This window comes from Triturus cristatus, chromosome 11 (genome assembly GCF_964204655.1).
Source record: "Triturus cristatus chromosome 11, aTriCri1.1, whole genome shotgun sequence".
In the NCBI taxonomy this organism is placed as follows: Eukaryota; Metazoa; Chordata; class Amphibia; order Caudata; family Salamandridae; genus Triturus; species Triturus cristatus.
In genome coordinates, this window is record NC_140594.1 from 1037186340 (window position 1) to 1037210023 (window position 23684).

The 23684-nt window shown below is 45.1% G+C and overlaps 1 protein-coding gene across 2 annotated transcripts in view; it reads right to left on the bottom strand.

Moving 5' to 3' along the window:
• The window catches only part of TMEM44 (transmembrane protein 44), a 198792-nt gene that overhangs the window by 140861 nt on the left and 34247 nt on the right, over positions 1 to 23684 (bottom strand). For both annotated transcript variants that reach the window (XM_085635259.1, XM_085635258.1), the window contains exon 3: positions 19090 to 19183. In XM_085635259.1, the coding sequence (XP_085491385.1) occupies positions 19090 to 19183 (94 nt within the window). The remainder of the gene's footprint in view (positions 1 to 19089; positions 19184 to 23684) is intronic.

A 23684-nucleotide genomic window follows, 5' to 3' on the forward strand; every position in this document is an offset into this window, starting at 1 on the left:
TGCTGCAAATTACCGACGCGAATCCGCAGCAAAATCTAAAAAAAAAAACTAAAAACTAAGCGGCATCTTCAGCACCTTTTTAGGTCTCACGTGGCGTGGCAAAGCATGCGCTGCTCGCCTTGCGAGATTTATTGATAAGGAGTAGTTTCAGAAAAGGGCTTTAAGCCCCGCCCCTCATTTCCATTGGCTGGCATCCCCGTTTATGCTAAACAGTGGCCTGCCATTGGAAATTAGGGTTTTGGGTTCACGCCCTTTTACCTGCGAGCCGGACTGGCTCGCCTGCTTTGTGTCTGTTGTGAAGACATTTCTTATCGGCTTGTTTATTTAACAAGCCGATAAGAAATGTCTACACGAGAGCCATGAAGGAGCATGCACCAGGCGTCCTGTCCTGCACCAGGCGTCCTGCAACCACACTGGCTTCACGCCTGGAGCACGCGCCAGTCAGCTCTCTCATTGGTCTGTCGGTGTCCAGCTGCCAGAGGGCCCCACACAAGGAAGTGGCTCCGTGTCTCAAAGGAGGATGCTCTGAGAAGGCGGGGCAGAGAGCGCCGTGGAGTGGAGCTGCGGGTCTGTGCTGAGAGACCCACTTTGTGAGACCCAGCTGCTCTGCAGGCAAAGACGGAAAACCCCGGCTTGTTTCACTAGTTAATCTGGACACGGGACACGGAATGGGCAGTTCTGGAATTAACAAACGCTGATGCATGCGCCAAACTTTTCAGATGACCACCCCTGCTCATGCGTGCTTTCGTTCCTTGCCGCAGGCTGAAGGGTTCCCGGACGATTCATTTGCCATTTGCTGCTCCGGTGCTTACGTTGTTTTACCCCAGCCTCCTCCCAGCTGTTTCTGCTTCCTTTACCCCCTTCCCTGCTCCCCGTCCAGCTTTAATTTCCACCAACATCCCTCCCTCCTCCCTTGTGTTGCTGGTTAAAGCTGGCACCGTAGTAATCACTGTATCAGAATGCCTTCTTTTTGTATAGCGCCTGCTGCCACAGTATTTGTTTGTTCATAGCGCTACTAAAATAATGCTAAGGTATCCGTCTAGTGAGGCTTTCCTAACATGTTCAAGCAAACACTTTGAAAGTCGCAAAGTCCGGATACGAAGTACAAAGAAAAAAAAGAGAAACTGCGTTTTGTAGATCACAAGCACATCTCTGAGGCCGGGGTAGTAATCTTTCGGGTGTCCTACCCCGACATAGCTGCCTCTATTCTGCGACACCGTCAATCAGTCCACTTTATGGCCAATCATTGGTTGCACTGTGTTCACTCGTGGACTCCAGCTTTGACAGGTTCTAAAACCCCAGCATGCAATGTGCTTTAGGTTAGAAAGCTAGTACTAAACGAGTGGGCCACACACAAACAGCATTCACCAGCGGCTAGACTTGGCTGACATCTGTAGCCTGCAGGTTGCACTGAGTTAGTGACCTACAACAGGTACATTAACCCGCTAAATTATAATATAGGACGGTAACAAGTGACTTGCAGGCTTCTCTCCGGTACCTGCAGCAGGATCTTTGACCGAGTGAGCTATCCTCACGGTTATCCTTCTCGCTTCTCTGTTAGGGAACCTTGGTGGAGCGCCTACTAACTCTACCTAGCCCTGGGGCCATGATATTCCGCTTTGCCTTTGAGCCGCATAAGTGCAAAACGGATAATCTATTGCAGTACAAATGCCTTTTCATACCATGCTTCTTCAGTGAGAAAATACAGCTATTGAGTATCACTACAAACAGTATTATACCTATTAATATAGTTACTATCAAAGTTACAATTGTGTTATATGTTAAGGTGTTTACTGCGCAGTATTATCAATTCCATTCTGATGTGTAACTGACAGGCACAAGAGCTTCGAGGCACCTTCCACCGCCTGGCACTTTTTTTTTTTTAGGTGCAATGCAATAGGTCTGGCATTTACAAAAGTTTAAACTATTGGCATTGTAAATGACAATGCCTATTAATAATGTTTTACAAAAGAAAAACAAAAAAAGCATTGTCATTTACAAAGTCAATAGCTGAAAATAATGTAAATGCGAGACCTATTGCATTGCAAATACGTTTTTTTTACTGCGAGGATGTATTTATTTTTTGGGTGCCCCCCCCCCCACCCTTCCAAGGCCGCTTTCAGCCCCAGGGACCCTATCCCCTGTGGCCCAGCCTTTAAATTACATTGGGAGGAGGGGGCCCATGGACCCCATCCCCTAAGGCCTGGCCGTAGTTTTGAGAGGGGGAGGGAGGCATACAGCCCCTCTTCCCGGGCCGATTTCACCCCTGGGAGCCCTATCCCCCTGAGCCCTGCCGCAAATTGAAAACTGAGGGGGACCGCATGCCCCCCTCCAGGAGCCATTAATGGCCCTGGGGACCCCAAACTCCAGGGTGGGTTCCTGCTATGTCCCGCAGTGCCCACGCCGTGACATAGATGTTTCCCTAGCTGTGTTTTTCTCCCTCTTGGTGGGAGCAATTTTAAACTTCCTGCCAAGTGAGATAATACACGAAGTTCACTCTTAGCTGGAGGGAAATTGGAAAATGCTCCCGCCAGCTGAGAGCGGATTCCAGGTTTAACTATTGCTCCCTCCCACAGGGAGCAGCATTTTTAACTGCGTCCTGCAGGCTGAAGCAATGCCGGCTCCTGCTGGATGCGGGAAGCCAGCTGGGGCCATGGGGGCCTTGGAGCTCCCCCCATGGATATCGTGGGTGACCTGGGTGGGAACCAGCACACCCACCCTTAGTTAGCCGGTCTCCAGGGGATGGGGTCCCACGGGCTGATAGTGGCCTAGGGAGGGGGGCTGTGTGGGCCCCTCCCCCTTTACTCATTGGCTGGGCCCCAGCGGATCTGATCACCGGGGTCTAAACCAGCCCTGGGGAAGGGATCTTGCGACCTCCCTCCCCCTTTAGTCATTGGCTGGGCCCCAGCGGATGGGATCACCGGGGTCGAAACCAGCCCTGGGGAAGGGATCTTGCGGCCTCCCTCCCCCTTTACACACTGGCTGAGCCCCGGGGTATGAGGTATTCTGTGGTGCATGTGTGTCTGTTCAGGGGGATGCATGGAGGTGTTTTCATCATAACCCCTAGTTCAAGCCCTATAAGAACGTATATGGGTACCCATGCATGCAATTAGCGTGGTCTTGTGAACAAGTAAACAAAAAGAGGCACCCATGCCTTACTGGTCCTGTGCCAGAGGCTACCATTGTCCTGATCTGCTGCCATATAATACTGCCCATGACGAAGAGCACCAGACCCTGTGATGCTGCTAAGACAGACCCCTTTGTGAAGGACCCATCACCAGAATCAGATGCTTACCAAACCTATGTGCGGCTGCTAGACATCAGAATATTACATCCCCCCGAAGAGGGCGGAGTCAAGAGCAGCCCAGACACACGGCCTTTGAACAGCTGGATCGTAGAAAATGAAGTCAGTGAGGCCAGGCATGCAGAACTGCTTTGAACAACAATCATTTGCAAATGCAGTAGTTTTGCCTCGCCAAATCCTCCTTCTTACACTGGCTCATGTATTTTGAGCCTGCCTGAACTTTGATGTATGGAAAATAGTTAACAATTGTTCTTTGGCATGATCATATCATGGCTGCCCCCAATATGCCACAATTTGCTATCATTAAACCAGGGCCGTCATTGTGCTAGGGTGGGCACCATCACATCATGAATGCCCTCAATACATCACAAATTACCACTGCATTGCAGTAGCTAGCATTAAAGCAGGCATTGGTGTGTAACTAAATGCCTACAATATGGCAAGAGGTACCACCACATTGTTGGGGTGAATATCATGCCAGGGTTAGGCACCACTGCATAGAAGATGCTCACAATAGGCCAAGAATTATCACTATACTGTTGGGACCACCATTATGCTATGGATGGGAACCATTGTGACAGGGATGCCCACAGTATGTCAAGAATGAGCATCATTTTTTCAGTATCAGGGTTATGCCAGAGATAGGCACCAGTATACCACGGACACCCAAAATATTCTGCGAATTACCGAAATTATACCAGAGCAAGCATTTTACCAAGTGTGGGCAACATGCCATGAAGTTGCCAAGAATTACTACCATGATGTGAGAGCCAGTATTTTCCCACTAGGGGGCAACATCCATCATGCCATGGATGTGCACCAGTTATCAAGAAGTACCACAATTATGTGAGGACCAGTATGAGTGGGTAATGGGCATCATCCGGGTTACTGCTCGTAGCAGAAGAGAAACATAGAGGTTTTATTAACATTGGTAGTTGGATGTTTCACAATTTATACTGACCGATGAGGGGAGATACCCCGAAACTGGTCCCAGGATGCTTTTTTCTGGTCTAGGGAAGAGCTGCCTTGGCAGTTCGGGCTGAACCATTCCTTTGGGGAGCAGGATCAAGACTGAGTAGCATATGTCTGGTCCAAACTGAGGTGGCGTGGCGAGCAAAAAAAAACCGATGGATTAAACCCAGATCTGTGACTGGGATTGAATGTTTGCATTGTTCAGCATTCCGTTCATCTTTTCATTTAGCTTTTTTATTTTAATTTGCTTATCTTGCAACTTGTAGCCTCTACGACAATTTGGTGGGTTTTTTTTTGTTTTGTTTTTTATAGAGAAACTGTCTGATGCGTGGTTGGAACGGACAGCATTTAGAAGTTCATGCAACCCTAGTTATATAGAAGCTTTCCACCTAGCACAAGGAGAATCTATATTCTGTATAGATCGGGTGTGTGCCCCTTTTTGGGATAGGTGCCGCACTGTTCCAAACTTGAAAAGAAAGATAGGCTGCATCGCTTGTGCCAAACAGGTGTGGAATCTATGCAGCACTTCTACTAGAACGCTGATCCTTTGAGACACAAGAATTAAATGTAGTATTACCTTACTTGGTCATTTGGGAATTGCAGTTGGCCGTTAATGGCTTCTAATGATAATGTTCTTGCAAATTTGGATAAAAATATGACTGTATGAGAGCAAGTGATTATTTAAAACAGGAGAGGAGTTGGCCTAACGGCTAGGGCGGTCGACCACACATCTAGGGAACTGGGTTCGAGTCTCGGCAATGACGCTAAACATCCTGTGATTCTGGGCAAATCACTTAATCTCCCCGTGCCTAACAAAAATGAATGTGTCCTCATGTAATGCAAGTGGTGCTATGTGAAGCGCTCCGATACCAGACACCTTCGGGTCAAGTTCGCGCTATATAAAACGCCGCACAATCATATCATTTTTTTTAAAAGTCCTTTCTGTTTTGCAAATAGTGTTTTGCAAATACTGAGTTTAAAAAAAATAATTTTTTTTTACACAACTATACTTTGATTAGTGAATGTTGAAGTGACTTGAATTACATTAGAACCAGGTTGATCTTTTTTATCTATGATATATGATATGCGATAAATGATTTGTAAAGTTAAGCTGGTACCAACACTCAAACAAGGTGACCAAAGGAGAAGGAACCCCTTGCACCATGCTCACATGCCCAACTAGTGCCTGACCACCCAGCAAATGGCTGCATTAGCCTTGGGAGCACTGTCTCAAAGAGGCAATCTCAACTAGGTGTCAAGGAAACAAAGAAAGTATTAAAAACACAACTCGCGCCGGCAATGAAGCAGTGCACCGTACACACTCTGTCCAATCCTGGCATTGTCTCATTGCCCCAGTCACCAAATTGATCCCCAAACATCCAAGCAGCACATTGAAGGCACATTCCCACATCACCGACTTCATCGCATCCCAGACCATCGCCTCAACAAACTACATACTAATTGGAGACCTGACCTTCCACCTCGACAACCCTAGCGCCCCCAACTCCACTATCCTTCGTGACAACCTCGCCAGCACACCGACCCACAGAGCAGGACACACCCTCGACCCCATCTTCGCGGCAGGAAACCGCTTCCAATTCAGCCACACATGCAGCCGCCATGGACCGACCACCCTGCGTACACTTCGCCATCAACAAACCCAAGGCACCCAAACCAGCCCCAAGCCCACCATGAAGGAACTGGAGTAAGGTTACAGATGAGCAACTTAACTCCACCCTCACCCGAGACAACCACACCTGGGCACCAGACGCAAACGATGCAGCCAGAGAACTCCACAGTTGGATCCCCAACTTTGCAAACGTGCTCACCCCGCTACGCAAACCGAACAGACAATGCCCCCTGGGTCACCACCGCTCTCCAAGAAGCCAGACGCACCTGCAGATGCCTGGAGAAGAACTGGAGAAACACCAAGACAACCGAAAACCACACCACCTACAAGGACGCAAAGGCGGACTACCACAACCAGATCAGAGTCACCAAGAGGAACTTCATCCACAACAAAATCCTAGCCAACTCCAACCCCAAGGAACTTTTCAGTGTTTTTCAATAATCCACCAACCCATGCAGTGAAGCCACAGACATCACCCCATCCCAAGCCCTCTGTGACAAGCTTGGAACCTATTTCCACCTCAAGATCAAAAACTTCTATGACAACTTCATCAACCATCCACCAGGCACCACAGACGGCCCCCCGCCCCTCAGAAAGACCAGCCAGCCCACCATCTCCAACTGGACACCGATCACGGCCGAAGACACCGCCTCGACCATGAAAAGCATCCACTTGGAGGCCCCCACCGACCCCCGCCCCCCTCACATCAACCACAGAGCCATGGCCGCCATTGCACCCAACCTACAATGCACCATCAACACCACCTTCAAAACAGGCACCTTCCCAGACGACTGGAAGTGTACAGAAGTCTGACCCCTGCTCAAGAAGCCCACAGCTGACCCCACCGACCTCAAGAACTATCAGCCCATCTCGCTCCTCCGCTTCGCAGCCAAAGTTGCAGAGAAAACAGTCAACAGGAAACGGACACGATTCATTGAAGAGAACACCGTCCTCGACCCGTCCCAATTCGGATTCCGAAGCAACCACAGCACAGAGACCGCCCTACTCACCGCCCCAGATGACATCTGCACCCTCCAGGACCAAGGCCACTCCGCAGCCCTCATCCTACTTGACCTATTAGCGGCCTTCAACACCATCTCCCACTACACACTAGTCGCCAGACTACACGACGCAGGCATACAAGGAACAGCCCTGGACTGGATCCGATCATTCCTCACCAGAAGAAGCCAAAGGATTAGACTCCCACCCTTCCTTCCGACCCCACAAAAATCACCTGCAGAGTCCCACAGAGTTCATCACTGAGCCCCACCCTCTTCAATATCTACATGGCCCCCCTCGCAGCCATCATCCGACAACACGGCCTCAACATCGTATCCTATGCCGACAACACCCAGCTCATCCTCTCCCTCACCAAAGACCCCACAACTGCCAAACTCAAATTCCAGAAAGGAATGCAAGACGTTGCAGTCTGGATGACCAACAGCTGCCTGAAGCTCACCACTGAGAAGACAGAAGTCCTCGTCCTCGGTACCACCCCTTCTGCATGGGACAGCACCTGGTGGCCGACCGCACTCGGAAGCCCACCTACTCCCTCAGACCATGCCAAGAACCTCGGCATCGTACTCGACTCATCAATCACCATGAACCTACAGGTCAACGCCGTCACCTACAGCTGCTTCAACACCCTCCAAATCCTCCGCAAGACCTTCAAGTGGATCCCTCCTGAGTCAAGGAAGACAGTCACCCACACACTCATCACCAGCAGACTGGACTATGGAAACACACTCTATGCCGGCATCAACAAGTTCCTACTCTGCAAATTCCAGACAATACAGAACTCCGCTGCCAGACTCGTCCTCGGCATCCCCCGACACGAACACATCAGCTAACACCTACGAAGTCTCCACTGGCTCCCCATGGAGAAAAGAGTCACTTTCAAAATCCTCACTCACGCCTACAAATGCCTACACAACAACGGACCCAAATACCTCAACGACAGAATCAACTTCCACATACCCAAAAGAAACCTCCGATCTTCCAACCTCGCACTGGCCGAAACCCCGCGCATCCACGGAGCCAGAGAATGCGGAAGATCCTTCTATCACATTGCAACCAAGACCTGGAATGAGCTACCGGCAGACATCAGACATGCCCCCTCCCTGAACACCTTCAGGAAGACCCTCAAGACCTGGCTCTTCGGCTATACAGATCTGCAAACCCCTCCCCCCCCCCCCAGTGCCTTGAGACCCTCACAGGTGAGTAGCATGCTTACAATTCCCTGATTGATTGATTGATTGATTCCTAACACCTGTACAGCATCCCAAAGGGTTTGGAGGAAAACCTTTGTTTAAGTCGCTCCTGCAAAGGTAACTGAGTGCTTCCTCAGTGACTGCCCAATTACTCAGGAAAGGAAGAGAATCAACAGGTACAGATAGCCTGGAATCCTAAGAAACATTGGGAAGCAACTCTTTTACTATCACAATTGGACAACCATCCCAGTAAAAGTACCTGGTGAATTACGCAATTTAACAAAATTAATTGATGGAACACTGCATAAAATAATCAAAAATGGGCCTGAAATTAGGATTGCTACTGAATGCCACTCAGTATACCTGCTACGTAGCAAAATGCATAGGGAATCAAATACAAAAGAAGACACCTGGTACTAGATGTTTTCTGAGAATTTCTCTATCAGCAAGGGCTAATAATGAGAGTCTAACATGGCAGAATGTGGCTGTCCATCTAGTAGTAGGCAATAGTCAAAAGCAGAATGAAAAATACTTAGTCCGCTAACAACTGCACTGCTCTCTGTAACTCAAGGAGACCCTCAATCACTCATAGGGGTCTCCTCAATTTACAAAGAACTTAGGAAGGAGATATAAAAGTGGAATCTGAAACAAGGTTTTAAAATCATCAGATGCCTCTATCAATGGTCATGGATTTGAAAACAAACAGTGCCATTGTGATTGTAATGACCTATCAAGATCTGGAGTTAGATTCAGAAAGCAAACACATACATGAAGAATTTCCACCTCTGGGGAAGCCAGCAAATATTTTTCCTAGGGAAAGTCAATCATGGGTTAAGATGACCAATACGAAACATTTAATACAGAATGGCCACTGCTGGGCATTCCATGGCAAAGCTACCAGGAGAATCGCTAGCTTGTACTCAGGACTATGTGAAGAAATGGAAGACACACAATTGATGGACGGAATTCAAAACCTTCACCCCCAGTCAAGAGATCTGGGTTAAATCCATCATTCTTCTGCTCACCATGCCACCCCAGTATATGTGAAGAAACAGGACAGATGAAAATCTAGATTGAATTAGAATGCCAGGAGATGCCAACAAATGAAGTTGATTCCTTGAAACCAAAAAAGAAATCCTTTTGAAGACTAGCCCGTTAACATTGCTAAAGCCTGGTCGAAGCATAGCCTCGGCATTGAAAACCGAATAAGGTAAATGGATAAAAACAGTGTGGTGGATGTTTGAAAACTGGGTAGATTGGCCACTTGCATCCTATTCATAGAAATAATCTGGTCTACATGTTTCAGCCTCCTCGTGCTGTTTGCGAGGCTTCTGTCAGGACCAACTGCCACGGCGGTATGCGTATGCTAAGGCGCACCCAAACCAGAGGCAGTGAAAGGACAGAATAACTTACGGTTATCGTTGCACCTTTTTAAAAACATTTGAAGGCAGGGAAATCTCTGTTGTAGCGAAACCTTACACCATGGATCCACGCGGGGGGCGGTGGCTTATAGTCACACATCCGTCAAATCCAGACACCCGTTTGGCACCTAGCGTGGATGCACAGTGTAGGGTTTCGCTAGACCAGATTCTTTCTATTTATAGGATGTAACTGGCCAATCTACCTAGTTTTCAAACATCCACCACGCTGTTTTTATCCATTTACCTTATTCCTCCACCATTCATTTTTTTTTTATTTATTTTTTTAGGGTGAATAAAGGTAATTTTAATCTTTTTGCACAAACACTTTATCACACTCACGAATCGAAAAAACCCGCTCCGCTGTAAACAGGCATCGTAGCAAACCAGAGGGGCATTCGGCCTCTCTTGTGGGAAATCAATGATGAAGCATGTCACCAACTAGGTTGGTGAGTGAGGGTTCTTTTAGGAAACAAGAGTGACTCCTCTTGCTGGCTCTTGAGCTTTTGGCCTCACTCTTTTGTTGTTTATGATAATAATTATATACATCAGCAGAAATTATTGAATAACATGAATGTATTCGCCTAAGCTTGATTATCATAGTTGCATGAAATAATTGAAGCAACAAAAACCATGTAAAGAATGTGCATTCGATGAAATCATAGTTGTTCATGTCTTGATTTTGACTAACACACATTTCACATCAAAGGAAGTGGTTCCTGGAGGGAGAAACACTGTATAACAAGAGGTCCAACAATGCCAAAAGATGTCTGGGACTGCTCACATTCCTGTACAGATAGCACATAGTCGTGCAATTAATGGATGGGCCAATACTGATTTGTAGATAGTTGGATCCAGTCTATAGTGAGACAGTGAACAAAAAAACACAATAGACTCTAATGAAGCTCAAAATAATGTCCATTGTTAAAGATTAATTCATGCACTCCGTTGATCGCGTTTTGTTTTTCGAGTTGAGACTGCTTGTGTAGACTGTAAACATGGCTAATAAAAGAAGGTGCAACACAAAAAGATGGTGGACGGAATTTTGAACATTGTCAAACATTCTCCCCCAGTCACAGATCTGGGTTTAATCCATCGTTATTTTGCTCACCACACTAAGAAAATAAGGACAATGTCCTGCGAGTGGTCTACAGTGATAAAAAAATATATATCCATTTTCCTTTTAAAAATGTTACATGACTAAGTTAATTACCAGGAAATATAAACACCCTAACTGGTGGGCAAAATAGGCATACGACTGCATTTAAAAACAATTGTGATGTATTGTTATTACAAGGGACTTTTTTTGCAGGATCTAGATATAACGTTCAGTACATTCAAAGTGCTATCTTTATGCCCCAAACATCTAACACAAACAGAATTGTGATTATAATTAAGAGCAATTTAAATGTTATGGTTAAAAGGAGAAAGAGAGAACAATTTGGAGTTTGGTGGTATGTGAAGTTGTGTCTGAAGAGCAAATACATGTAGTTGCTATAATGATGTGTAGGGCACATCACAATTTTATAAGCTGGCTGAATACTCCCAATATAAATTTGGGGTCAATCAAGCTCTCAATGTTTTAACAGACAAGCGACAAAAGATATTTTGAACCCTTTTCTTGTGTCTTTAGCCTTCTTTCCTGCCCATCAATGAACTATTCACTTTTATTTGATACCATGGCCACACTTGAGGAGCTATTTCCTCATTTGTGCCTGAAACTGGCGTGGAGTCTCCTTTAAGTCATTGGTGTGTATTGGACAGTCTTTTTCAAGTTTCCTATCCTTGAATGTTCTCAATCTTCCCAGCTCTGTTTTTTAAACTCAAATGTGTAGCTTTCTTTTAAGTTTTACAAGAGAAATTTTATTGAAAGCATACAGGTGTCAACATACAATATATCAAATTAAGCATAGGTTGTTTCAACATAAAAAGCTTCTCAATAGTAATACATGAATTGGAAAAATATATAATGTAAATAATATTTACAGAAGTGGGAAGAAGGTATAGTTAATACCAAAATGTAATATGGAAATAGTCAGAGGGATCAAGGCGGTTTAAGGACTTCTTGTTGGCATGGTTTAAACATAGAGAGCGCTTGGCACTTGTATCAATATACAGCGTAACAGGAGAGCATAGTTTAAGAGGCTTTGGCGCCAAAGATAAAGGATAAATAAAACAAGTATCTAACCTGTGGTTATGGCAAACTGCATACCACCATGCCTGAAAAGAGATTTTGGTGAAGTCTTTCCAATTTCTAGTAATTTGTTGAAAGGTAACTGCTAATAACAAATCAATAATATTGACTGTAGATGGATAGTTGCTCCAAATAGGAAAAAGACTTCCCAAAAACACATGAGTAAATGAAAAAGCAAAATTTGTACCAAAGATTGAATCGACTTGAGACCAAACATGTTGCCAGAAATTATGGACAAATGGGCAGGAAAACAGCATATGGAACAAATCAGCATTCGGGGATGAGCATGTCCAACAAGTGTCTTTTACCAAGGGAAATCGTTTACTTAAAGAGTTTGGGCAAAGTAAGAGCCTATTATAAATGAAAAACAATGTTTGCGTTATATTGGCAGCTCTTGAGGATTTGCGTATCTTGGTCCAAATACTTCTCCAGACAGACACCGGCCACGTTGACTCCAAATCCTGCTCCCATGTGTTCTATATTTTGGATTTTTGTCTGGTGTCTCTAGTGCAACATAAGTGACTGTAAAGAGTGGAGGCTTTAGGTCTGGTGCACAATAAAGTGTGAAAACAATCAGGTGAAACAGAAGAGTGGACCCCATCAGATGTGTTGATAAGTTGGGTGTACGTGTCAAGCACTGCCTTTCTAAAGAGATTGTATTTGGGAAGAAAAGAAGCAGGTAAATTAAACGATTTGCTTAACGAAGGGAAGGGTACAACTTGTGAGTTAGAAAATAACTGGTGAATCCAAATTAAACCTTTCTGCCTCCACGTTTTCCAATAAAAAGGTTTATCACTGATTAGCAGGGAATGATTATTAGTTGAGGAATGAATCAGGAGTTAACGAGGGATTTGATCGCAAAAGGAGAGATGTGAATTTGATTATAGGGGTGGACAAAGACTGTGGTTTGCGGGAAAAAGAGAGATATTCTTTAAAGGAAAACGGAGACAAAAATAAGCTTTCGACCAAGGTCCATAAAGGACAATCATCGGTGGAGTCATTCAGCCAATATGCAGATTGGCGAAGGAGGAAGGATTTATGATACATGAAAAAATTAGGAAAATGTACCCCTCCCTCAGATTTAGGGCGAGTTAGTTTAGATAGTGACAAGCACGGTTTTTTATTGTTCCATAAAAAGGAGGAAAGGATGGAATTAATTTTTTTAAATAATTTGGCAGGTATAGGGACTGGAATGTTGGAGATAGTGAATAAGACTATGGGGAAAAGCATCATCTTTATCGTATCGAGGCGTCCCCACCAGGACAAGTAAAGAGGATGCCACTTAGCAGTTAATTCTGAGATCTTTTGGGTTCATTTATTCAGACATAGAGATACTGTGTCGGATATTGAAGGAGCGAAGTGCATCGCTAAGTATTTAATATGATTCGGGTTCCATGTAAAGTGGGAGGATGCAAAATCGTCTTTAAAAGTGTGTTTGGTGAGTGGTAGGATTTCACACTTATCGGTATTCAATTTGTATCCAGAAATAGAGGAGAAAGATTGCACTTCCGTTAAAAAAGCAGGTATAGAGACACTGGGCTGTGACATGAAGAGCAGAATATCGTCAGCATATGCTGCAAGTTTACGTTGATAGCCCTTGAACTCAAACCCGTGCATATCTTTATTTTGGCGAATTTTGAAAGGAAAGGCTCCAGGGCCAAATTAAAAAGGAAAGGAGATAAAGGGCAACCTTGACGCACACCTCTTCCCAGATAAAAAAAAAAGAGAAATTAAACCATTGGCTCAGACAGCAGCGCGGGGGTTCGAATAGAGAATAGAGATTAGAGAGATAAACTTGGGGCCAAAACCAAACCATCTAAAAGTGTGAAAAAGGTATGGCCATTCAACTCTGTCGAATGCTTTTTCCACGTCCAGCGCTATTGCTGCCAGGGATTGTGTTAGGTGGGAAGATTTGGACAAGACATCGAAAAAGAGTTGTGTATTATCTGTAATGAGTCGGCCTTTGACAAACCCAGATTGTTCTTTCCCTAGTAAGTTTGGTAAAAAGGATTCTAAGCGAAGAGCCAGGGCCTTGGAAATCTTTTTATAAATCGATATTAACCAAAGAAATGGACCTATAATTTTGACAAAATTTGGGATCTTTGCCTTCTTTGGGAATGAGACAGATATGTGCTTCAGAGAAGAAGCCCGTGAAGTCAAATGGAAGACTAAAAGAGTGTACCAGAGAATGTAATTTGGGGAGTAACAATTTGGAGAAATAAAGAAAAAATTCACCCGTAAAGCCATCCGGTCCAGGTGCTTTATCTTTTTTAAGGTGTGTAAGAGCATCAAGAAGTTCTTTTTGGGTAAATGTTGTTCTCTTTTTTTCCGAAGGGTTGCTTAACATTAGTGTGACAGAATTTTCTGCTGTCCTGTAACGGCGACCACAACTTTTCTCCTTACATTGCAGCCAGTCAGTAGGAGCTCTGAGTTCCAATCGATCGCTCGTGGGCCAACAGGACTGACCAAACAGGATGCTAGTTTTTGACATTTTCTCCTACATGACTCCTGACGCAACATAGATTTTATAAAGCATAATTTCTCTAAACTGGCTGAACAAATTTACACTAACTATTTTAAAAGAGGGGGAACCAGGAGTATTTTAGGGCCAACATATGAGCTGCTTATCACATCTAGAGCATGAACAAAGGTGTGCAGTTCCAAGTGTAAACTAAAGACAAACGACTGAGCAGGACGTTTTTAAGGGAGGAATATGCTCCAATAGGAGCAAGGGCCCTCACACACCCGAATGGGTGTCATGCTTCATCATTGGGCTTGCTCCTCGTCAGGACAGCACTGCAATGCCCGATGGGCACCCACAAGGGGGCACTTTGTCAGAGACCATTTTAGAACAGCCATTTGATGAAGTTAGGGTGTTTGGGCTAATAATGTGGTGTAGATTGGTAAAATAAGTGCAAGACAAAAATGAATTCAAATAGGTGAAGTCATGCTAAAAAACAAGACATTTAATGAATGAGTTCACTAGCTTAGTTAAACATGACAATAGCTACTACAGGATATAATGGTCCTAGATAGCTTGGTGGATTATTGGCCTAATTGGTCAACATGTTTCTTGCCTTTTATTACTCAAAAATGATCATGTGGCAATTCTTCAGGCCCTAAAAATGACTAATCTACACAGTGACCGGTTTCTCTGGGTGTGAATTCTCAATGTAAGATAACCAGTCACTCAACCAATTTGTGGTAAATCTTGTACCTTACGTTCGTTAAAAACCATCCTAAAACATAAAGACAAACATGAAAATGCATATTTGTCAATCACAAATAAACGTTTCTGAGCACCGCAGGCGAAGCAACTGCCAACAGCATGCCTCAAGGTAATGTGTATACAAGACAACGTGAATATAAATTACACCACCAAAATTTGATAATTGTGAAGCCACAACATTGAGATACACATTCACTGTTGAAGTATAAGTAAAGAATAACAGGGACTCACACAATTAGGGTAATGGTTCAGCCCCCGCAAGTAAAAGCAGAGAGAATGCTAGTTCGCGTCTTGCGGTGAGAGAGCGTGCAGATGAAACTAGGCTTGTCTTACAGTATAAACTGTTACGGTCCTGTGGATAGAAGATATTTACAAGGACAGGAGTCCACTGTGAGACCTACCCCAGCTCTGCTTCCTTGGAGGGAGGTGGAGCAATCGGGGGGGGCAGGTCAATTTATGCACGGTCCAATGAATGCTGATGAGCTATTTAGTGGAACACTGAAGCCAAGCGGCTTACAGTGCAGCACTCGGAAATTGACAGGTGCCATGTTGGAAGTATTTAAAAAGGACGGGTTCACTCCTATGGAGTTGTAGTTCTAAAACAATGTTGCCAGATGGATAATAGTGTATAGGCGCATGGGTTACAAGCACCATATTAGCAAATGGGGCGGAGAGGTGGAACAATCATACCATCCCAATTTTGAGATTACATAGTTCATATGTGCCTTATTATTGGGAACTCCAAAAGAAATTTTCACATGGATAAGTTCATTGTTTAAATGACGAACAAATGAAACAGTACTGGACCACAGTGTTGGTGGGGTGTTAGGATCAAATGGACTCCTCGTGTGAAGGCTAAAATGTATTCTTAATAATTCAGATGTAAGGAAATGCATGGAGAGCAGTTACATGGGTCCACATGGGGCAGAATCAGAGCTACAGAAAACACTATAGTATGCATCTTTCAGGTGTCATCAGTACAATAAGAAGTGATTGTATACATTGCCCCTGTAGTGTGTGGGGTGGCAAGTGTACTCTATGTCCATTTTGCACATAGAGCAAAAGTGTTGTGTGGGAGAGAGAGAGAGAGTGGGAGAGAGAGAGAGAGTGGGAGTGTGGGAGATGGAGAGAGAGTGGGAGTGTGGGAGTGTGGGAGAGAGTGAGAGCGAGAGAGAGAGCAAGAGAGAGAGCGAGAGAGAGAGCGAGAGAGAGCGAGAGAGAGAGCGAGAGAGAGGGCGAGAGAGAGAGAGCGAGTGTGAGTGTGAGTGTGAGTGTGAGTGTGAGAGTGAGAGTGAGAGTGAGAGTGAGAGTGAGAGTGAGAGGAGTTTTTTTTCAATTCGCCTGAGGGAATATCATCGTTGAGGCCATTGATGTGTGTGGATAACCAGAAAATCCAGTTTTGTTCTTTTCTGAAAAGTGTGTTCTTGTTCATGTGTTGGTAGGCCTCCAATGTATGTCATTGGAGGAGTGGCCTACAGTGAAAAATGGGTGCTCGTCTTGGTATTATATTTTTTGCAAAGTTTGTTGCTACGATGCTCCATGAGACTAACCTGAACTGGCTCATCATGCCAATATCTCTCACATGTGACATGGGCAGGTGATCATGAAATTAGTGTGCGTTTTTGTACCCATGTAATTGTGCTGCTCAGTTGGATTTATTTTGTGACATCAGTAGAGGCGCATAAATTGCAAGAGCCGCAGGGGAAATGTCCTACCACGGGAGGAAGATCCCACAGAGGCTTTTGTGTATGTCTTGTAGGTTCTTGGTCTTGTGAGGATCAACATGTCCTTTAAGTTGTCTGTACCTTTACATGCAAACCTGGGTAGCGGTAATGAAAGGTTGCCGGTTTGTAAAATGGGCCAGTGTTTCCTAATAATATTTTGGAAAGCATTGAACTCTGGTGTGAAGGTTAGCACACCTGTACTGGACCTGCTGCATGGTCCCAATAGAGCAGCCCTGTTTTTAGCACGCTTTTGTGCAGTTCTTATGCACTGTTGGGGGTACTAGCAAGCCTCTAGATTAGCTGCTAGTTGTTGTGTTTGGATATCAAGATTGTGTGTGTTACTGCAATTGTGGCATCCTCTTAAAAACTGCCCGTAGGGCAGATTGTCGCGCAACGCTTTTGTGTGATGGCTTCCATACAAAAGCAAACTGTTGCTATCTGTGGTTTTTGTTAAAGTGGACAGGTGGATCATAAGATCCAAAAATGGTAAACACTCTTCAGAGATGTTGCCAGTGAAACATAGGTAGGGCTTCAGCATGTTGATCCATTCACAAAAGGAGGTGAAAGTTGCTTTTTCCCTTTTCCCAAAAAATCTAAATATCATCAATGTATCGACCCCAACTGGGGAGATTTACACTGTAGGGATTGGTAAGACACAGAATGTCCTCTTCCTCAAAGTTTGCCCTATAGAGACAGGCTACGCTTGTGGAAAAGGTGCTTCCCATAGAAGTGCCCTGGGTTTGATGGAAAAGTTTTTCACCATATTGGAACAAATGCTCAGTGAGAGCTAGCGATGCACACTCCATGACAAAACTGATAGGGGTTGATGAAGTCCATTCTGTTGATAAAAGAGTTCTTTCAATCAACCCTAGGGTAGCTCCCTGGGGGATGTTTGTATAGAGAGTTTCTACATCTAGAGTGACCAATAGATCTACTTGTTGCGTGCCTTTGGTCACCTCAATGAGATTCAGTCCATCTCTAGAGTCCTGTAAGAAGGAAGGTGTCTTTTTGACCGGAAGTTGGAGGAAGTGATCATAGAATATCGACAGTGGTTCAAGTAATAAACCTATGCCGGACACCAGGGTTCCGCAGGGGGTGGGGTGTGCTGGGGGGGAGAAATGTCCACTTATGTATTTTCGGGAGGGTATATAAATGAGGGATTTTAGGTTGTTTGTTTACCAGGCAATCTATCTCATTCTTAGAAATCCACGCATGTGTTTCCGCTGTAGATACCATGGAAGTGGTGCAAGTACTCAGGCAGTCAGCAGGGTCTTGACTGATCAGAGTGTAGTAGTCACTAAAATTGCCCAGCTGAGCAGCTGCAACGGGCCCTGCCTAGACCTGCAACTGGACTTGCCTAGAACTAACTGAGCCCTGCTGGCCTCTGTTGGGGTGAGTTCCTGATCCCCAAGAGGTGCTTCCCGAGGTCCTGGGCCCTTGGCTGGCATAAAGTGAGCTATTCTTGTGAAATCCTTAAGTTTTTATCTCCACATGCAGGACCTTGAGAAGGTAACTTTTTCAGTAGGGCTATTCTTGGTCCCTATATTTGTCCCATAGTCCAATGTGGTAGGTCTGAACATGTGATTTTGTCACGGTCTAGCGCAACCAGATGCCCACAGTTAGCGCTTTCTGCCTCTTGGCATTATTTTTGCTTAAACATTTAAAATTACATTTCTCTGGTTCTACTAATTGAATTTTTGTTGTTTTCAGTCTAATTTTATTTATATCATTTTGCACTAGGTTTCTGTATTGATTTGAGATTTTTGTTGTGCTATATGATCACGTATTAGTTTGTGTGCTGCATAAATACTTTACACTTTGCCTCTGGGTTAGGCCTGACTGCCTTTGTGCAAAGCCACCAGAGGGTTAAGCACAGGTTAAAATATTGACTTTTGTGGTTCGCCCTCACCAGGATTGTGGCTGTTGCATTAGAAGGGTTTTACCCTCCCCCTCAACCAACAACCCAGTTTTGTCTCACACCAACACTAAATAGAGACTTACAAAAATGACACACTGCCAACGCCATACTGTCCGCATCAGTTTAACCTCTAACAACTTGGAAACACACAACTTACTTCAGCAGCTACAGCATCACATTGACATAATGTTCTAAACACACAATGCAATCCATAACACAGAACATACAATATGCACCAGCACCACATTCCCACCCTACCACCAGGGTGACAAGGGCCATACAGAAGGCAATGAGTTGCTTTGCACAATACCTTTTCCTCCATTATAATATTATTAGACATTGCATCGATCAGAAATACCTCCTGGCATATTGGACTGGGTTTTGGAAGCAAAGATCATACAACTGATTTGTCTCAGTGAGAAGAATACAGCAAAATGGTAGAAGCAGAGACGATCTCCCCTTCCACGCATGGTAGGGTGAAGGCACCTACCTGATCTAGGTCTGAATTTGACACCACAGATGGGAAAGAGAGTCAGCACAAAGTTAATAACATCTATGGCTGCCATGTACCCTCCAGTGAAAATCTGAAAGACAACAGAAAAGGGTTATGAGATAAGGTGGCTACATTCAAGTCAACAGGGGCTGAAGATGAGCAGTGGGTAAAGTCTAGAGCAATAAATAATGCATGGACCAGTTTAAAACCAGACAACAGAGTTGTAATATTTGTTTTTCCGCATACTTTGTTTGATATATATTTTATTGATATGCAATAACAATGCATTTTAATGCCATTTATAGACTCAAATTTCAAAGTTGAAGAGCGTCAACTGTTTAATGGATTGATAAATGACAAAGATCTTTTAAAAAGTAATGTAAAATAATTGGGAAGGTAAAAAGAAGATGCCACTGTAGGATACCCAGCTAGTTGCACTAAGGGGGGGGGGGGGTGTCTCTTATTCAACACGGATCCCAAAAAATGGACATACATGAAAGAAAATTGATGGATCCTAGTGTAAAGGGCAAGGAAGAAGGTCCTTGCTATTAGTAGATACATAACATAGGCCTTCAGCATAGTTCGTAGACACCGATGGGTGCCATGTCAATTGTAGAAGTCTCAGGTGGCCGATAGACTCCAAATGAATCACAGAAATTGGCTCCCATTGGGAGGAATTCTAATTGCTGTGGTTTCTATTCAATAGGCTATCTTCAGAGGACTGCAGCTTCCGGTTCTCATTTTCAAACCTTTATTTTGTGAAACAATTGATTATTTAGTTTATGAGCAAAATTACAGAGGTCAAATTAGAGTTCCACATCAAGATGTCAACATCAGGACCAAATTCTCCGTCATACAAATAAAGCTTAAGAGTGGGCCCCATGTCGGTACTAGATAAGAAAATAGCAATGGTGGTATGGGGACAGACGCAAGAGTCTTCAAACATTTCTTTAGAACAGCCTAGAATCCCACAACGTACTTGCCTATCACAATCTAGCAACCACAAGAAGTGAAAGCATGCAAAGGATGATACAAATCATTACAACACAATACAGAACAATTCAAAATGAAAGTGGAATGATGCACCCACAAAAAGATCAACAAATCTTCCAGTCTACTTTCAGAAAAGTTCTTCTTTTATTTAATTTCTCTTTTAAAATATAAGGTCCAGCAACCAAAGCATATAGCCAAAACATTTCGTTCAATATAAATCGAACTTCATCAGGGCTTGTTAGTCTTGTAATGCATTAGATTTCTTACTCCTTGAAAAAGTATCAGTAATATTCCATATATAATATCCTGTATCCATATCCGAGATGGCGTGAGAGTGAGAGTGGGCGGCGAGAGAGAGAGAGAGAGAGAGTGAGAGGCGAGAGAGAGAGAGAGAGAGAGAGAGAGAGAGAGAGAGAGAGAGAGAGAGAGAGAGAGAGAGTGGGCGGCGAGAGAGAGAGAGAGAGAGGGAGAGAGTGGGCGGCGAGAGAGAGAGAGAGAAAGAGTGGGCGGCGAGAGAGAGAGAGAGAGAGAGAGAGAGAGAGAGAGAGTGAGAGGCGAGAGAGAGAGAGAGAGAGAGTGGGCGGCGAGAGAGAGAGAGAGTGAGAGAGAGAGTGAGAGTGGGCGGCGAGAGAGAGAGAGAGAGAGAGAGAGAGTGAGAGTGGGCGGCGAGAGAGAGAGAGAGAGAGAGTGAGAGGCGAGAGAGAGAGAGAGAGAGAGAGAGTGGGCGGCGAGAGAGAGAGAGAGAGGGAGAGAGTGGGCGGCGAGAGAGAGAGAGAGAAAGAGTGGGCGGCGAGAGAGAGAGAGAGAGTGAGAGGCGAGAGAGAGAGAGAGAGAGAGAGTGAGAGGCGAGAGAGAGAGAGAGAGTGAGAGGCGAGAGAGAGAGAGAGAGAGAGTGGGCGGCGAGAGAGAGAGAGAGAGAGAGTGAGAGTGGGCGGCGAGAGAGAGAGAGAGAGTGAGAGGCGAGAGAGAGAGAGAGAGAGTGAGAGTGGGCGGCGAGAGAGAGAGAGAGAGAGAGAGAGTGAGAGTGGGCGGCGAGAGAGAGAGAGAGAGAGAGAGAGTGAGAGGGAGAGAGAGAGAGAGAGAGTGAGAGTGGGCGGCGAGAGAGGGGGAGAGAGAGAGAGAGAGAGAGAGAGAGAGAGAGAGAGAGGGAGAGAGAGGGAGAGAGAGAGAGAGAGAGAGAGAGTGGGCGGCGAGAGAGGGGGAGAGAGAGAGAGAGAGAGAGAGAGAGAGAGAGAGAGAGAGAGAGAGAGAGAGAGAGAGAGTGGGCGGCGAGAGAGGGGGAGAGAGAGAGAGAGAGAGAGAGAGAGAGAGCGGGCGGCGAGAGAGGGGGAGAGAGAGAGAGAGAGAGAGAGAGAGAGAGAGAGAGAGAGAGAGAGAGAGAGAGAGAGAGAGAGAGAGAGAGAGAGGGTGAGAGTGAGAGTGAGAGGCGAGAGGCGAGAGGCGAGAGTCGAGAGTCGAGAGTCGAGAGTCGAGAGTCGAGAGGCGAGAGGCGAGAGTGAGAGTGAGAGTGAGAGTGAGAGTGAGAGAGCGCCGAGAGGGAGAGAGAAGAAGAGAGAGAAGAAGATAGAGAAGAGACAGAGACAAAGAGACAGAGAGACAGAGACAGAGACAGAGCCTAAAGGAGGTATGAGAAGCACAGTTCTTCCAAATTCTTAGAAGCTCTGTAATAGTAAAGGGCTTTGCAAAACTAATATAATACTATAGTGAAATAATAATAATAATAATAATAGTACATGGCATTGCAAACTACTATTAACTAGTTTGCAATGCCCGTTATAAACAATGTATGCAATCCTCTAGTAACTGCTGTCTTTGTACTCCCTATACTATACTATACTATATTATGCAGCTTACTATTAGATAGGACTAGCAAAGATGCCTGGCACATTTCTTCTTGACCTGGTGATGTCCTGAAGCACAAAACCACCAATTTCACAACAGATGTTGATCATCCTTCTAGTAGAAAATAGGAGTGAATATGGCGAAGAGCCAAATTACATCTTAACACACTTCTCTCATGCAAATAAAAGGACAGACCTACTGCTGAATGTCTATACTGAGCAGCAAAATGCAAGCATAGGTTTAAGGAAAGTGAGCTTGGCCTCCCTACATGTTCATGTATAAAGAAACAAGAATTGGCATAGCCAATAGGTCTCGCCTTTGGGACCTTATAAGTGTTTAGCCATGCAACAGTTGATGTTGTTGCACCAAGAATATTGTGCTGGATAACTAAACACTTATAAGGTCCAAAGGTGAGACCTATTTGCTATGCCAATGCTTGTTACAGTAAATTGCCGCGCAGAGCTCCACCCTGGTTAGAACAGTTACATAGGCACAGCAAAGAAAACCAGAGAGGAACAAAGGTCAGCTGACCTCGGCTGGAGGGCTGGCGACATTCGCCACACTGTGCACGCACCACCATTAATCCCAGCTCTTATTATGTAATTGTTGAACGGGTGCCAGCCTGTGAGTGCTGAGGAGAGATGTGGTATTTTCTGTTTGGAATAACACTGACAGACAACAGAACTGCTTTGTAATCGCAGCGCCCCCTGGATCTCCGCGAGCACACGCCACTTACAGCCAGAACATTGCTCCTTTTCTGCTTCTCACCCGCCCGTCTTCTTTTCGCTCCGGTTACACGTTGCTTCTGAACAAAGACGTTAAGCGCAGCCCTAAGTGTTGCAAATCAGAAATGTGCCCACTGCCTTTCCAAGCATGGGAGCAGGAGGGGCGGGGCAGCGGGCAGAAGGGCAGTGAGGGGCCCAGTGGATCTGGGCGGAGAAGTTGCATGGACTCCCCGTTTCAACCCTTCTCTCTGTCGCGGACTCTCCAAAAGCAGAGACTGGAAACTCCTTAAGTGGCGCACTGGCCTCTAGGGAAAGTGGGAGATGCCTTGACAAGCTACAGCAGTGGGCAGTGCTGACTGTGCCCAGGAACATCAGATTTTGAGGCACACTCTAGAGCAGACCTTTGCCAATTTCCCAGTAAGCCACTGTGCCTCTCGGTTCTTTTGCACAAAGACATCACTGGTGTGTCAACAAAGTGTGACAGTGCCAAGCTAAATCTTTGTAAAAGAGGCTGTCACCAAGTATTTATAGGATGTGAACGGGTGAAGGATGCCGGAGGTCCAGGTAGGAATCCCTTCCTTAAGGACTGGTAGAGAAGATATCAAAGTGACAGCTCAGAGGGACTGTGACCACATATAAATGAGATGGTGCAGAGGAAGTAGGATCTACCCACACAAGGGACATGGTTCAAATGGTAGAGCTAACAACAGAAAAACAGATATTGGGTAAAAAGTGGCAGGGAGAGAGGCAGAAATGGAAAGAGAGGGAATGCCAACAAAGGGAAGAAAGTGACAGTCAGTAAAGTGAAAAAACGGGCAAGAGGAAGGGTAAAGAAAAGCAAGGGGACAAAGAAAGTGAGAAAGGAAGAGAGTACGGACAAAGAGGAGTGTAGAAGGGATCAAGATGAAGGAAAATAGAGAAATGGGAATCGGTCAGCTCTTTTCAAGCACTCGTGCTTGTGGCGGCATCCACCTTACGGGAGCGAGCAGACGCGCGCGGGGCCACACTAATTGGAAATAGATGGCCCCTGCG